Raw genomic sequence first — 15,152 nt, 5'->3', positions numbered from 1 at the left:
GCCCCAAGTACCGCGAGATCACGTGGCGCGGCTACCATGGCGGCGGCGTTTGAAGCCCCGGCGGCCTTGGCTCCCGAGGAGAACGCTGCGCCCCCGGAGCATATGGCGGAGCCTGTGGCCGCCCCGGTCGCGGGCCGGGAGCCGCCCCGCAGGCCGGCGCGGAGCCTGCGGACGGCGCACGACGTCAGCGGCCCGCGGACCCGCACGGGGGACGTGCTGCTGGCCGAGCCCGCGGACTTCGAGTCGCTGCTGCTGTCGCGGCCGGTGCTGGACGGGCTGCGGGCGGCCGGCTTCGAGCGGCCCTCGCCCGTGCAGCTCAAGGCCATCCCGCTGGGGCGCTGCGGGCTCGGTGAGGGCGGGACCCCGGGGCGCTGCGGGCTCGGGGAGGGCGGGGAGGCCGAGGGGGGCCCGCGGGCGGCGGCGCGGTCCGGGGAGAGCAGGCCGGCCCTGCCCGCGTGCAGGTCTCCGTTAACCGGCTCCGGTGCAGCGGGGGCGCGGGGCTGAGCGTAACGCTGGTTGCGGCTGCTGCGCGCGGGCACGTGGCTCTCGGCTGGAGGGGACCGACGGGAGGGTCGGGCACGGGCACGAGGCGCGCTGCCGGGCACGGCCTGCCGTGTCGAGAGCTAACTGGACGCGGAGGCGCGCGCTGGGGATTTCTGCAGGCCCTGCTAGCTCCGGGGTTCCTGTTTGGTCCCCAGGTACCCCCAGTCGGTACCGTCTAGTGATCATTTTGTTTTTCTTTGCAGACTTGATTGTTCAAGCGAAGTCCGGCACCGGGAAAACCTGCGTCTTCTCCACCATTGCGCTGGACTCGCTTGTCCTGGAGAACTTGAGCACCCAGGTGAGTTCACGCGGAGGAGGGTGCGCTCCGCGGGCTTGACCGCTGGGCGGATGCAACACCAGTAGCTCCTCAGAAATAGATGCGAACTCGGTGACGGACTGAGTGAAGCCACGTGGAAAGTATGAAAGTGAGACAGTAGGGCTGTAGCAGAAGAAACATACCGACCTGTAGAGAATGTTCGTGGGTTTATTTGAGCCAAATGCCTGGAAGCAAGACAACAAGGGATTGAGGTAACGCCGCAGAGAATGGCAGGTTTGCACCTTATTTTACGCATTACAATCAAAAGAGAAGCTGCAGGTGGGTGACATGAAATTCACTGGTGCTAGATTAGGGAGGCGGGAGAAAGCAAAGCAGGGAAACCCTTGGGATTGGTTGAAAAGTCCAATGATAGACACATGTTTTGCACAGGTGGGTACAGGATAATTCAGTCACTAATATGATAGCAATAGCAATGAGGACTTAAGCTCTCCCCCTTGGTGCATTGGTTGTGCCCCGAGGGGTCTGGAAAAAGGAGTTACCTTGACATTCCAAAGGAATCTTCCATAATAATAAACAGGTAATATGCTAATTAGACGACGCCCTTCCGGATGAAGGGGATGAGGCAGAACCCCCCCTCCCCCCAAGGCTGCGGTGGGGGCCGAGCCCCTTGCACGCATTCTGTGCAATGCATCCGGCCTCGTGTTATCATAGATGAAAAGACAATAGACAGGCTTAGTCAAGGTAAGGATTGACTTTTATCAGGGAAGATGCTAGCCTAGGACATGACTACCTGCCATACACTGCCTTTAGTTAAAAGTTTTAATTTCAGACCATCCTGTGTGGTTACTTTAGGTCTCTGAATATGCAAGGCCACCACGCTGGCCTTCCCTGAGCTGGTCAGGTTAGCTTGTGGCTCCTCTTGGTCCACAGGTCACTGAGTGGTGGTTGTGTGGCTGGTGACCAAGGATGCATAATTAGTGTTAGAAGCTAGGAATTTTCTATTATTACTGCATCTTAAATAGAATGTCATGCATGTCAGTTATGTCATTACTTGAGAATACAGATTGATATTATTTTTTGCTTGCTGATGAGATTGGGGTGAGATTTAGCAATCGGCCTGATTCATGGCCGTGTGGTGCTCTGGCTTTTGCTGATGACTGCAGGTGGCTGGTCCAGCTCGGTGAATGTATCATTGGTCTCCCATCTTCTAGGGCAGGGGTGGGGAACCTTTTCTTCTGCCAAGGGCCATTTGAATATTTATAACATCATTCTGGGGCCATACAAACTTATCAACTTAAAAATTAGCTGCTATATTTAGTTAAACGTTTAATTAACTCACCCCTAATGCCTTGGCCGACGACCCGGCATTCCCCACCCCTGACAGTCTGTTGGAATAGGTCTAAGGTGAACAGGAGATTTGGGTTTGGGGGTCATTTCTTAAAAGATTTGTTAAGCCCATATTATTAATAGTTTGCCAGGCATTGGGGATACAAAGATGACGCCGGTAAGATCCTTATAGTTTTGCTTTGTGGTTTAGTAGTTACGGCAAGCTATTTCACATTCTCAGTCATGTATCTAACGATGGTTTTTCACCCAGAAACCTACATTCTTGGTCTGTAAAGCTTGTGGAGTCCTATCTTATACCTACCAAATCCTGGGAGAGGCTGCACAGAGGAAATCCTTCTACTCCCCAAGGTCCTGGGTTATTCTACTTGTGAACGGCAACATATTTGAAATTTAGGCTTTTGATAATTTGTCAGCAAGGCAAATGCCAAAACCCTGAATAAGTTCCATAAATAAGACCTGTATTTTTAAAAATTTAAGATCTTTGTGTTAAGAAGTCATACATATTCATTTTTGAAGATGGGGAAAATTCATAAAAATGAATAAGTACCAGAAAACAAGTATAATCTCACATACCTAGAGAGAAACTGCTATGAACAGTTTTGGCATATTTTCCCCTAGTTTTTATTTATTTGGCATATTTTCTCCTAGTATCTATTTATTTATTTATTTATATATCTTTATTGTTGAAAGTATTACATATGTCCCCTTCACACCCCCCCCCCCCCCCATTGACCCCTTCTAGCCCTTCCTGGCCGACCCACCTCCCCCCCAGCCCCAGGCCTTCACTACCCTATTGTCTTGGTCCATGGGTTATGCATGTGTGCATATAAGTTATAAGTTCTTTGGTTGATCACTTCTACTCACCCACCCTCTCCCATCTTCCCTCTGAGATTCTGCATTATGTTCAATGCTTCTGTGTCTCTGGATCTATTTTGTTCATTAGATTCCACATACGAGTGAGATCATGTGATACTTGTCTTTCTCTGCCTGGCTTATTTTGCTTAGCATAATACTCTCCAGGTCCCTCCATGCTGTCTCAAAGGGTAAGAGACCCTCCTTTTTCAGTGCTGCACAATATTCCATGGTATAAATATACCACAGCTTTTTTATCCACTTGTCTACTGATGGGCACTTGGGCTGTTTCCAGATCTTTTTTTAATTTAAAATATATATTTATTGATTTCAGAAAGGAAGGGAGTGGGAGAGGGAGATAGAAACATCAATGATGATAGTCATTGATGGCTGGCTGCCTCTTGCACGCCCCACACTGGAGATCGAGCCCACAACCTTGGGCATGTGCTCTTACTGGGAATTGAACCGTGACGTCCTGGTTCACAGATTGATGCTCAACTACTGAGTCACGCCGGTTGGGCTCCAGATCTTTGCTATTGTAAATTGTGCTGCTGTGAACATTGGGGTGCATACATTCTTTCCGATTGGGGTCTTAGGTTTCTTAGGATATATTCCTGGAAGTGGGATTGCTGGGTCAAATGTCAGTTCCATATTTAATTTTTTGAGGAAACTCCATACTGTTTCCACAATTCACCAGTCTGCATTCCACCAGCAGTGTACACTAGGGTTCCCTTTTCTCCACAACCTTGCCAATACTTGTCATTTGTTGATTTGTTGATGGTAGTCATTCTGGCGGGTGTGAGGTGATACTTCATTGTCTTTTTAATTTGCATTTCTCTGATGATCAGTGACTTTGAGTATTTTTTCATATGTCTCTTGGCCATCTGTATGTCCACTTTCGAGAAGTGTCTATTTAGGTCCTTTGCCCATTTTTAAATTGGGTTGTTTGTCTTCCTTTTGTTAAGTTGTATGAGTTCCTTATATATTTTGGATATTAACCCTGAATCAGATGCCAACTATGTTCTCCCTCACAGTGGGTTCCCTTTTCGTTTGTTGATGGTTTCTTTTGCTGTGCAGAAGCTTTGTATTTTGATGTAGTCTCATTTGTTTATTTCCTTCTTAGTTTCTTTTGCCCTAGGACCGTGGTCGGCAAACTGCGGCTCGTGAGCCACATGCGGCTCTTTGGCCCCTTGAGTATGGCTCTTCCTAAGCCTTAGGAGTACCCTAATTAAGTTAATAACAATGTACCTACCTATATAGTTTTAAGTTTAAAAAATTTGGCTCTCAAAAGAAATTTCAATCGTTGTACTGTTGATATTTGGCTCTGTTGACTAATGAGTTTGCCGACCACTTCAGGAGATACTAGTATATCCGTAAACATACTGCTGTGAGAGATGGCTGAGATTTTTCTGCCTGTGCGAAAATACCTTCTAGGACTTTTATGGTTTCACGATTTACATTTGAGTCTTTTATCCATTTTCAGTTTACTCTTGTGTATGGTGAAAGTTGGTGGTCTAGTTTCATTTTTTTGCATGTATCTGTCCAGTTTTCCCAACTTTTTGTCTTGCTCCTATTCTTAACAGAAACGCTTTTAGTTTTTGCCCATTGAGTATTATGTTGGCTGTAGGTTTGTCATATATGACCTTTATTATGTTGAGGTATGATCCCTTTATTCCTACTTTACGGAGAGTTTTTATCAAAAAAGGGTGCTGGGTTTTATCAAATGCTTTTTCTGCATCTATTGATATGATCATGTGGTTTTTATCTTTCAGTTTGCTTATGTGATGTGTCATGTTTATTGATTTGCGAGTATTATATCAGCCTTGCATCCCTGGGGTAAATCCCACTTGGTCATGGTGTATGATCTTTTTAACAGATTGCTGGATTTGATTTGCTAATATTTTGTTGAGGATTTTAGCATCTATGTTCATCAGAGATATGGCCTGTAATTTTCTTTCTTTGTAGTGTCTTTATCTGGTTTTGGAATTAGGATAATGTTGGCTTCGTAAAAAGAGGTTGGAAGTGTTCCTTCCTCTTGAATTTTTTGGAATAGTTTGAGGAGGATTGGTGTGAGTTCATCTTTGAATGTTTGGTAAAATTCTCCTGTAAATCCATCTGGTCCAGGACTTTTGCTTGCTGGAAGTTTTTAAATTACTGCTTCAGTTTCATCAGTTGTTACTGGCCTACTCAGGTTTTCTAATTCTTCCCGATTGAGTTTTGGAAGATTGTATGGTGTTTTGTTTTGTTTCTTTTTGTCCTCACCCGAAGATATTTTTCCATTGATTTGTAGAGAGAGTGGAAGGGAGTGGGAGAAACAGAGAGAAACATTGATGTGAGAGAGACACATTGATTGGTTGCCTCTCATATGCCCCTGTCGGTACTGGGGATCAAGCCTGAAACCAAGGTATGTGCTCTTGACCGGAATCGAACCTGGGACCTTTCAGCCCTCAGGCCAACACTCTATCCACTGAGCCAAACTGGCTAGGGCTCCTTTCCTTCTTTTGTTGCTTCTTTCTCTTTTCCCTGTTTGATTTTTCTTCACAACACTTTTTACTTCCTGCTATTATTTATGTACTAGAGGCCTGGTGCACGAGATTCATGCATTCAGGAAGGGGGGGCGGTCCCCTCAGCCTGGCCTGCGCCCTTTTGGAGTCCGGGAGCCCTTGGGGGATGCCCGACTGACGGCTTAGGCCCGCTCCCCATGGAGTGGGCAGAGGCATCAGCCCAGGTTCTGGTTGAGAGGTGCTCCCCCTATGGGAGTGCACTGACCACCAGGGGGCAGCTCCTGCATTGAGCATCTGCCCCCTGGTGGTCAGTGCATGTCATAGCGACTGGTCGTTCTGCCATTCGGTCGATTTGCATATTACCCTTTTAGTATATAGGATGTTTGTTTATTGTATATCTTATCATTTGTTTATTATATATCTTCTTACCAGTGTGTGGGCTCAGTGGTTGAGTGTCAACCTATGAACCAGGTCTTGGTTTGATTCCTGGTCAGGGCACATGCCTGGAGTGCAGGAGGCAGCCTATCAATGACTCTTATCATTGATGTTTCTAAGTCACTCTCTCCCTTCCTCTCTGAAATAAAAAAAAACAAATGTTTTTCTAAAATAAAATTTAAAAAGAATGAAAGTGCCATTAGAGCAAGGATTTTGTACCGTTAAATGTTGACTTCACAGCAATTTGTATGTTGCTTAGAACGTAGTAGGTTCTTATTTAATACTAGAGGCACAGTGCACGAAATTTGTGCACGGGTGTGGTCCCTTGGCCTGGCTGGCGATGGAAGCACAAGCATCTGGCGTGGAAGGGCAGGTCCCAGCTGACCTCTGGGGCCTGGGCAGCACCTGGGTCCCGGGCCCTCACGTGCCCCCCCCCCCCCCCCCGCCTGAGTCATGGTGCCCTAGTCCCCACATAGAGATGTGGTGAGCGTGGCTGGATGCCGCAGGCCGGGGTGCAGCATGGTGTCTAGGCCACCCAGCGGTGCCGCACAGAAGCCGGGCGGGCAGTGCGCTCTCTCCTGGCTGGCCTCGCAGACTGGCTCCTGTACAAACCCACAGGGAGCCCTGTAATCCTGGTGGCTGTGGCCCAGCTCACCTGGAAGAGGCCGCGTGGGTGCAGGGTGGGCTCCTTGCGGGCGTCTGGCACCTGAGTGTGGGGTCCCTGGCGCGCGACCCCTGGCGTCCTGGGGGAGGGTAGCAGGGGGAGTGAGAGTGAGCTTGGCAGGCACCCCACATTCTCACCGCACCTCCGCCCCCATCACCGCTGCACCCAGGTAGCCGACGAGAGGTTGCAGCCCCCCTCCGGGGCACTGTGGGAGGTTGGTCACCACCACCCACCCCTAGTTCCTCGTACCAGCCTGGGGGCCTGGCTCCGATTGGGTGATCAGGGCCTTCCAGTCGTTGGTCGCCATCTGCGGGGCAATCGGTCAGGGTGATCAGGCCCCTGCTCGCAGCTGCCTTGGCCTGGCACCGCCTACTCACCTCCACCATCCTGCCCTGGTCCCGCTCTTGTTGCGGCTGGCAGCGCCTCCACTGCCACTCGCTGCCAGTGCGTGCCGCCCCCTGGTGGTCAGTGCATGTCATAGCAAGCAGTCGAACTCCTGGTTGAATAATTGCATATTAGGCTTTTTTTATATAGGATTTGCAGAATGAATAAACTGATCATTCAAAGGAAAATAGCTCATTATATAATACGCCAATCACATGTACTTATTTGATTGACTCATTAAAGGTGTATTTTACATTTTCTTAGATTTTGATCTTGGCACCTACAAGAGAAATTGCTGTACAGATACATTCCGTTATCACGGCCATTGGAATAAAAATGGAAGGCTTGGAGTGTCATGTCTTTATTGGAGGGACTCCTTTACCTCAAGACAAAACCAGACTTAAAAAATGTCATATTGCCGTTGGATCTCCTGGTAAGGTATCAATGCCTGTCTGTAACAGGAGCTTTTAGGAACTAAACATTTCTTTAAAAAAATAAGTTTTTATTGATTTTTAGCGAGAGTGGAAGGGAGAGGGATAGAGAGATAGAAACATTGATGAGAGAGAAGCATCATCGATGGGCTGCCTCCTGCACACCCCCTACTGGGGATGTGTCCTGATCGAACCAGTGACTTCTTGGTTTATGGGTCAGTGTTCAACCACCGAGCCACACTGCCTGGGCTGAACACTTTTAATATAACAATAATATTGTGCCCTCGCTGGTTTGGCTCAGTAGATAGAGCATCGGCCTGTGGACTGAGGTGTCCCAAGTTCAATTCTGGTCAGGGACACATGCTCAGGTTGCGGGCTCGATTCCCAGAGGGGCGTGCAGCAGGAGCTGATCAGTGATTCCCTCTCATCATTGATATTTCTATCTTGCCCTCTCCCTTCCTCTCTGAAATCAGTAAAAATATATTTAAAAACACAATAATATTAAGGCTGTTGGGACAGGCTTCTGAGAAAGAGGCGCGAGGTGACTTTCAGGAAGCCTTTCTAAGCTATGCATTGGGTTATTTGCTTTAATCATCCAGTCCTGAATCACTCAGGATTAGAGTCTAGCATTCAGCCCCTTAGCTATTCAAGTTTTTGATAGGAATAGTGTATTTTCCATACTTATTGCTAATGACATGTGAGGGGGGGAAAATGGAATTGGGCAAAATCAGAACTCAGAATTTCTGATTTGTGGTTTAGTGCATAATGAAGATTGCATCAGGATAGTCGGCAATACAACCTCTGAGTAGAGTGGCATTGGCTGAGACTTGCACAAATTTTTTTCACCATAAATATTTCTTTTTTTTAAAAAAAATTTAGGCAGAATTAAACAACTGATAGAACTTGACTACTTGAACCCAGGCAGTGTACGTCTCTTTATTCTGGATGAAGCGGATAAGCTTTTAGAAGAAGGCAGCTTCCAGGAGCAAATAAAGTAAGAAATACAACTAACATGGCTATTAAAATGGTGCCCCAACGTGTCTGTCTGTAGCTTTTCCCGGTGGTGATTACTGCCTGAATCGTTTCCATGGTGTGTGTTCTTCTGTTTGCAGTTGGATTTATTCTTCCTTGCCTGCCAGTAAACAGATGGTGGCAGTATCAGCTACTTACCCAGAATTTTTGGCTAATGCTTTGGCAAAGTACATGAGAGATCCCACTTTTGTAAGACTCAATTCCAGTGACCCAAGTCTCCTAGGTGAGTATAGATACTGGATACATTACTGGTGTGTGATGCTCTGGAATTTTTCTTGGTGCCGAGTTGCCTGTTGCTTTTATATGTGCTCTTATGGGGTTGCAGCTAATGGTGTTTTAACAGACGGCTCTTGGCTTCTTCATAGGTTTGAAGCAGTATTACAAAGTTGTCAATTTGTACCCTTTGGCCCATAAGATTTTTGAAGAAAAGGCCCAGCATTTACAGGAACTGTTCAGCAGAATTCCGTTTAATCAAGCCTTAGTCTTTTCTAATTTACACAGCAGGTAATTACGTGAAAGACCATCTGGGGGAACTTGTGAGATAAAAGATTAGGTGTGGGGAGCGTCTGTAAAATTATCACCCTCTGTCATTTTCATAGAGCACAGCATTTGGCTGATATCCTTACTTCTAAAGGCTTTCCCGCGGAGTGCATTTCGGGTGAGTTCATCTCACTTTAATCCTTGTTTAGTATTCTGAAGTGAAGCCTCTCTCAGGTCACGGCAGAAATACCACTTCAAGAGTTGTCTTGTGAGTGTGAGGTTGCACTCAGTCTTCAGAGTGAAGGAAATTCCAGGTTCATTTTTCATTGGGATTTTTAAAATATATATATTTTTTATTGATTTCAGAGAGGGAGAGATAGAAACATATCAGTATATTCTTTTAAGAAGTAATTTGGTATATAATAAAAAAATTAGAAAACTGGACTTATATTCACACAGAGTTTGTTTTTGTCACCTTAAGAGGAAAATATTGTGCTTCTTGACAATCATTGTTAAAATGTTAAAGAATCGCTAACTGAACTGACTGTTTTATGGTCTTGTGGTAGGCAAAAGTGATTCATTTTGACACAAACCCAAGTTATTACTGCTGGCCTAGTAGGAATAAAAGCTTTCAAGGAATGTTTGATCAGTGAGATCCATTTTAGAGGAAGGGAGAGGGAGAGAGAGAAAAAAAAATCAGTGATGAGAGAGAATCATGGATCGGCTGTCTCCTGCATGCTCCCTACTGGGGATCGAGCCTGCAACCTGGGCATGTGCCGTTGGCTGGAATCGAACCTGGGACCCTTTAGTCCACAGGCCAACGCTCGATCCACTGAGCCAAACCGGCCAGGGCTAGAGTTTTTATTTTTATTGATTTCAGAGAGGGGGAGAGAAACATCAATGATGAGCACAAATCCTCGATCAGCCGCCTCTTGCAGGCCCCACACTAGGGATTGAGCGTGACCTCCAGGTTCATAGGTTGATGCTCAACCACTGAACCTTGCTAGCCGGGCCTTTTTAGAGTTTTGATTGGTATCTCAGCTTAGTCTTTAACCTATTAGCTGTTTAGCCCTGGTATATCATGAGATACTGGGGACACTATTCTCTGATGGACTAATATTTTGACTATAGATCACACTTCAACACAAAATTTATAAATAGCCGATTAAAGCAATTTTATTTTCCTAAGAATTGTTATACTTTACATGTGACTTTCAGATATAATATTGTATCTGCAGGCATAACTTAATCACCATTTAAAATTGATTTAAAAAAATATATTTCTTTATTGATTTCAGAGAGGAAGGGAGAAGGAGAGAGAGATAGAAACATCAATGATGAGAGAGAATCATTGATTGGCTGCCTCCTGCACACCCCCTACTGGGGATCGAGCCCACAACCCAGGCATGTGCCCTAGGCTGGAATCGAACCTGGGACCCTTCAGTCCGCAGGCTGACTCTCTATCCACTGAGCCAAGCCGGCTAGGGCTTAAAATTGATTTTTTAAATTTCAGGTGTATTGCTTAACCATATTTTAAAAGATTCTGACTGTAGGTCTTAACCTAGATTTGCATATAAGGACAGCATTAACTTTTTAAATTGTTAAGACTGGGAGTTATGATTCCTGCTTTTTTTGGATTTGATAATTGTGTGTTTGGGTCTTTTTAGGCAACATGAATCAGAATCAGCGTCTCGATGCTATGGCTAAACTGAAGCAGTTTCATTGCAGAGTCCTCATCTCCACAGATCTGGTAAATGTCCTCTTCAGTTTGGGTGAATAATAATAATGTCTTATATTTTCATCTTTGTTCTTGAAATTAGTCACAGAAATGAATTTCCTTTTCCTTTGCTCCTTCCTCCTAAATATCTTCTTGTCTTAATTTGGCTCCTGGTTAGACTAGATAAGGTGGTGTACATGGGTACCATGCTGCAGGTAATGCTGACAGTTGCTCTCTTTCTCGATTCAAGACTTCCCGTGGGATTGATGCCGAGAAGGTGAATCTGGTTGTAAATCTGGACGTGCCACTGGACTGGGAGACATACATGCATCGGATTGGCAGGGCTGGCCGTTTTGGTAAATAGACAAGTTGGTGTGCTTTGTTTAAGGGGAGGAATCTGGAATGTGACAGTGGACTTGGAGTGCCATTTAGGTGAAAATGACTTACTACTTAACATTCCCTCTGGCTTTAGGTACTTTGGGATTGGCAGTGACCTACTGTTGCCGGGGAGAAGAAGAAAATACGATGATGAAAATTGCCCAGAAATGTAATATCAACCTTCTGCCTTTACCAGGTATATTGGTTTGTTTCATTTTGCTATCAAAATAATAGTGATAATGATGAGAGGCCTAATAAAAATAGCCACTAACACAGAACACTTACATCGTCTCAGGCATTGCTCCAAGTACTCGACGTGTGCTAACTCGTTTAATTCTCACCACTGTCCTAGGAGGTGTGTGCTGTTACTGTGTGTATTTTGTAGATGAGGATACTGAGGCATAGAGAGGTTAGGTAATTTGCCTAAGGTCTTTCAGCTAATGAATAGCAGGGAGAAGATCGCAAGCTAATTATTGGCACATGAAAAATGTCTTACTACTTATTAGCTCCGTTTTTTAGTTTGTAGCCTTGTAATGTGATTTTATTGTTTTATAAAAGGGGAATATTTTACTGCATATCACTGTGAAGGCAATTCTTGCCATATTCTCTTTTGTCACCATGGGGAAGGAGCAGTATCTTTTAAACACTGTTTTGAAATTTTTCAAGTGTTTTCTTTTGATTTAGTGAATCATTTCTCAAGCTGCTCTTTTTAAGTTCCATCTTAGAAAGTGTGTGTCTGAAACTATTAATGACCTCTTGAAAACAAAAACCCTAAGAACTCTTATGTGGAAATATAGTTTATTTGCTATGTTAGTTTAGTATGCTTGTTAGTGTATATGTCAGTCTACATATGTGTCTATGTACACATCCATAACTGTGTACTTATATAGTGTATTGTATGACCTGGAATATGGGATATGTAGTTACTAGTGGCCCGGTGCACAGATTTGTGCACATTGAAAGGAAATTAATTAATTATTTATTTATTTTTAAAAATATATTTTATTGACTTTTTACAGAGAGGAAGGAAGAGGGATAGAGAGTTAGAAACATCGATGAGAGAGTAACATCGATCAGTTGCCTCCTGCACGCCCCCCACTGGGGATGTGCCCACAACCAAGGTACATGCCCTTGACCGGAATCGAACCTGGGACCCTTCGGTCCGCAGGCCGTTGCTCTATCCACTGAGCCAAAGCGGTTATGGCGAAAGGAAATTAATTAGAAGAAATATTTTAATATCACTATTTGCCCTTTCTTTATAATAGAAATGTCAAAGATGAAAGAAAATTAGAAAATGTATATGAAAATAATATATAAATTGATTAATAAACAGTAACATGATATAACAAAGATATGATATGAAAACAAAAACATATAAAAACAACATTGATTAAAAACAATGACAGATAAATTATTAAACTTATTCAAATATTTCCCCGTATATAACATTAAAAGTAAAAACACTTTCAGAGTGCTTGACTAATTTCCCTTGTGATGAAGTATTTACAGCTTTAACTTTAATGTCACATACTCTTCAAACTTGAAAGAAAGTAACATATAACTGACCATGTCCAAAAACTGGTTCAGGTAGGAATATTCCTACTCTGTCTAGATCGGCATCAGTGAGAGCTTTATATGTATTGCTCATGTGCAAGTCAACGTTTATTTTTAAATTGCCAGTGCGCGTCATATGCACCAGTTGGTTGGATGGACGGTTGGTCACTTAGCCTTTTATATATATGGATTATAGATTGAATAATCCTGACAATGAAAATTTTACCAAATTTATGCTTAACTCCTATAGTGATTTTTTACAAAGCTAAATTAGTCACAGGTCTGTGGATTCTAATAATTCTGACTTTGTAATAAGTAATTTGTAATTTTTTTTTACAGATTTCTTTATGCTAAGCCAGCAATTTTCAACCTTTTCCATTTCATTGCACACATAACTTAATCATTAAAATTCTGTGGCACACCAAAAAATATAGTTTTTGCTGATCTGACAAAAAATATAACTTTAATTTTGATTTATTCATGTTGGATGGCTATTGTGTTGGCTGCTGTCATAGTTTTACTTGACAATCTAGGTAAAGAGGTCAGTGCGCCTGACCAGTCAGTCAGGTATTGCATGTTTTAAAAATTCTTACTGCACACCTCTTGAAAATTGCTGCTCTAAGCTTATGTCCTTATGTACAAAACTAGAGGCCCGGTACACAAATTTGTGCATGGGTGGGGTCTGGCCAGCCCGCCCCATCGGGGCCGATTGGGGGAGGGGCCATGGGAGGGCTCCAGGGCGTTTCTGGCCATCTCGCTCAATCCCGATCGGCCCGACCCCAACAGCTAACCTACTGGTCAAAGTGTCTGTCCCCTGGTTGTCAGTGCACGTCATAGTGAGTGGTTGAGTGGTCTTAGCATAGCATTAGCATATTATGCTTTGATTGGTTGAATGGACGATCGGGTACTTAGCATATTAGGCTTTTATTGTATAGGATACTTGTTTTATGAAACCATTCAGAAAATGCTGGTCTAGAGCAGCTGGAGAATGTTAATATGTTATTCCTTTTTTGTAGATCCCATTCCTCCTGGTCTGATGGAAGAATGTTTGGATTGGGACGTGGAGGTGAAAGCTGCTGTGCATACAAATGGCTTAGCAAGTGTACCCAGCCAGCCCCTAAGAAAGCAAATGCAGAAAATAGAGAGAACCTCTCAAACTCAGAAAGCTCATGGTAACCACATGGCTTCTTATAGAAATACTTCCGTATCTGCACTGTCAGTCAAATCCAGAAACACCACCAAACAGAAGCTTCCTGTGAGAAGCCACTCGGAGTGCGGGATCCTCGGAAAAGCAGCATCGCCCAAAGCACCGGGCCGGGCCGTGCAGTCGGAGGAGCGAGAGCAGCATTCTGCCGAGACCCCTGCAGAGAGCGCCCACAGTCCGCACCAGGCCAGAGCGGACTCCCCTGTGTCGCTCCCCCAGATTCCTTGTCTGTCTTCCTTTAAAACCCACCCGCCGTGCGCTTTGACGTTTGCAGAATTGTCGGAGGATTATGAACACTTTATCAAGGAGGGGCTGGAGAAGCCTGTGGAGATCATCAGGCACTACACGGGTCCTGGGGATCGGGCTGGGAACCCTCACAATGGTTTTGTGAGGAATGGAATTGCTGAAGAGAGAGTGCGGGTGTTGGCAAGTAGTAGTCAGTCTGGAGACTCTGAGAGCGACAGCGATTCTTACAGCTCAAGGACTTCGTCCCAGAGCAAAGGAAATAAGTCACATGTGGAAGGCTCTTCTGACATTCAGCTGAGGGACTTGGCATCGACCCCCGTGGCTGGCCATACCTCTTTGGAACAACCTCTGAGTGGAAATGACACCCCGAATCTGGTAGATTGTCAGGAATCACCTGAAACCCAGACACAGGCAAGGCATAAAGAGGGGGCTAGCCAGAGCGCTAAGCAGAGCCGCAGGAACCCTCGGCGCTCCTCTCGGTCGCAGACAGAGCCCCAGGAAAACGAGTGGTCTGACCGCCAGAGGGAGGCCCAGGCGGGTCTTTCGGGTCCCTACCAGGACTACGAGGAGTACTGGAGAGCTTACTACAGGGCCTGGCACGAGTACTATTCTGCTGCGTCTCAGTCCTACTACTGGAATGCTCAGAGGCATCCGGGGTGGATGGCGGCCTATCACATGAGCACCATTTACCTACAGGAGATGATGCGAGGCAGCCAGTGATGACGGCCGTACCTCAGACCACCCGAAGCATCAAGTGATACCTTTGAGTAGCCATCTGCTGTGACCTATAGTAGAGTGGCCTAGTGGCATTTTTGAGGAGCTTGAAAAGTCTTAAGGCTTTCTGCTGGGATACCTTCATTTTTCAGTTTGTATGACCTACTAGGTATATTATCTTATTTTAAGAAATTTAATGGGCCGTATTCTTGAAATATTTGGGGACAAAGAGCTAAAAGGTCCCAGGTGCCATTTTCTATAAGCCATTCCAAAAAGAAACATTTGAAAAGACTGCTATACCACTGCTTACTTAAGAAAATAAAGAGAGTTGAGGTTTGAAAACGGTTAGTTTATGCTGCGGAGTTCTTTACAAAAGGCTTGGGCTGCACT

At 45.0% G+C, this 15,152-nt stretch overlaps 1 protein-coding gene across 1 annotated transcript; it reads left to right on the top strand.

The window, feature by feature from the left end:
• Positions 1-15,071, top strand: DDX20 (DEAD-box helicase 20). Its single transcript, XM_059675208.1, has 11 exons — positions 1-349; positions 747-841; positions 7,271-7,439; positions 8,317-8,431; positions 8,550-8,692; positions 8,835-8,973; positions 9,069-9,127; positions 10,617-10,699; positions 10,917-11,022; positions 11,139-11,240; positions 13,615-15,071. The coding sequence occupies exons 1-11, from the start codon at positions 37-39 to the stop codon at positions 14,766-14,768; spliced, it is 2,478 nt and encodes an 825-aa protein (XP_059531191.1). The 5' UTR covers positions 1-36; the 3' UTR covers positions 14,769-15,071.
• The last annotated feature ends 81 nt before the right edge of the window (positions 15,072-15,152 follow it).

The sequence above is a fragment of the Myotis daubentonii genome, chromosome 18, assembly GCF_963259705.1.
Source record: "Myotis daubentonii chromosome 18, mMyoDau2.1, whole genome shotgun sequence".
NCBI classification, from domain to species: Eukaryota; Metazoa; Chordata; class Mammalia; order Chiroptera; family Vespertilionidae; genus Myotis; species Myotis daubentonii.
This window is presented reverse-complemented; position numbering and strand designations above follow the sequence as displayed.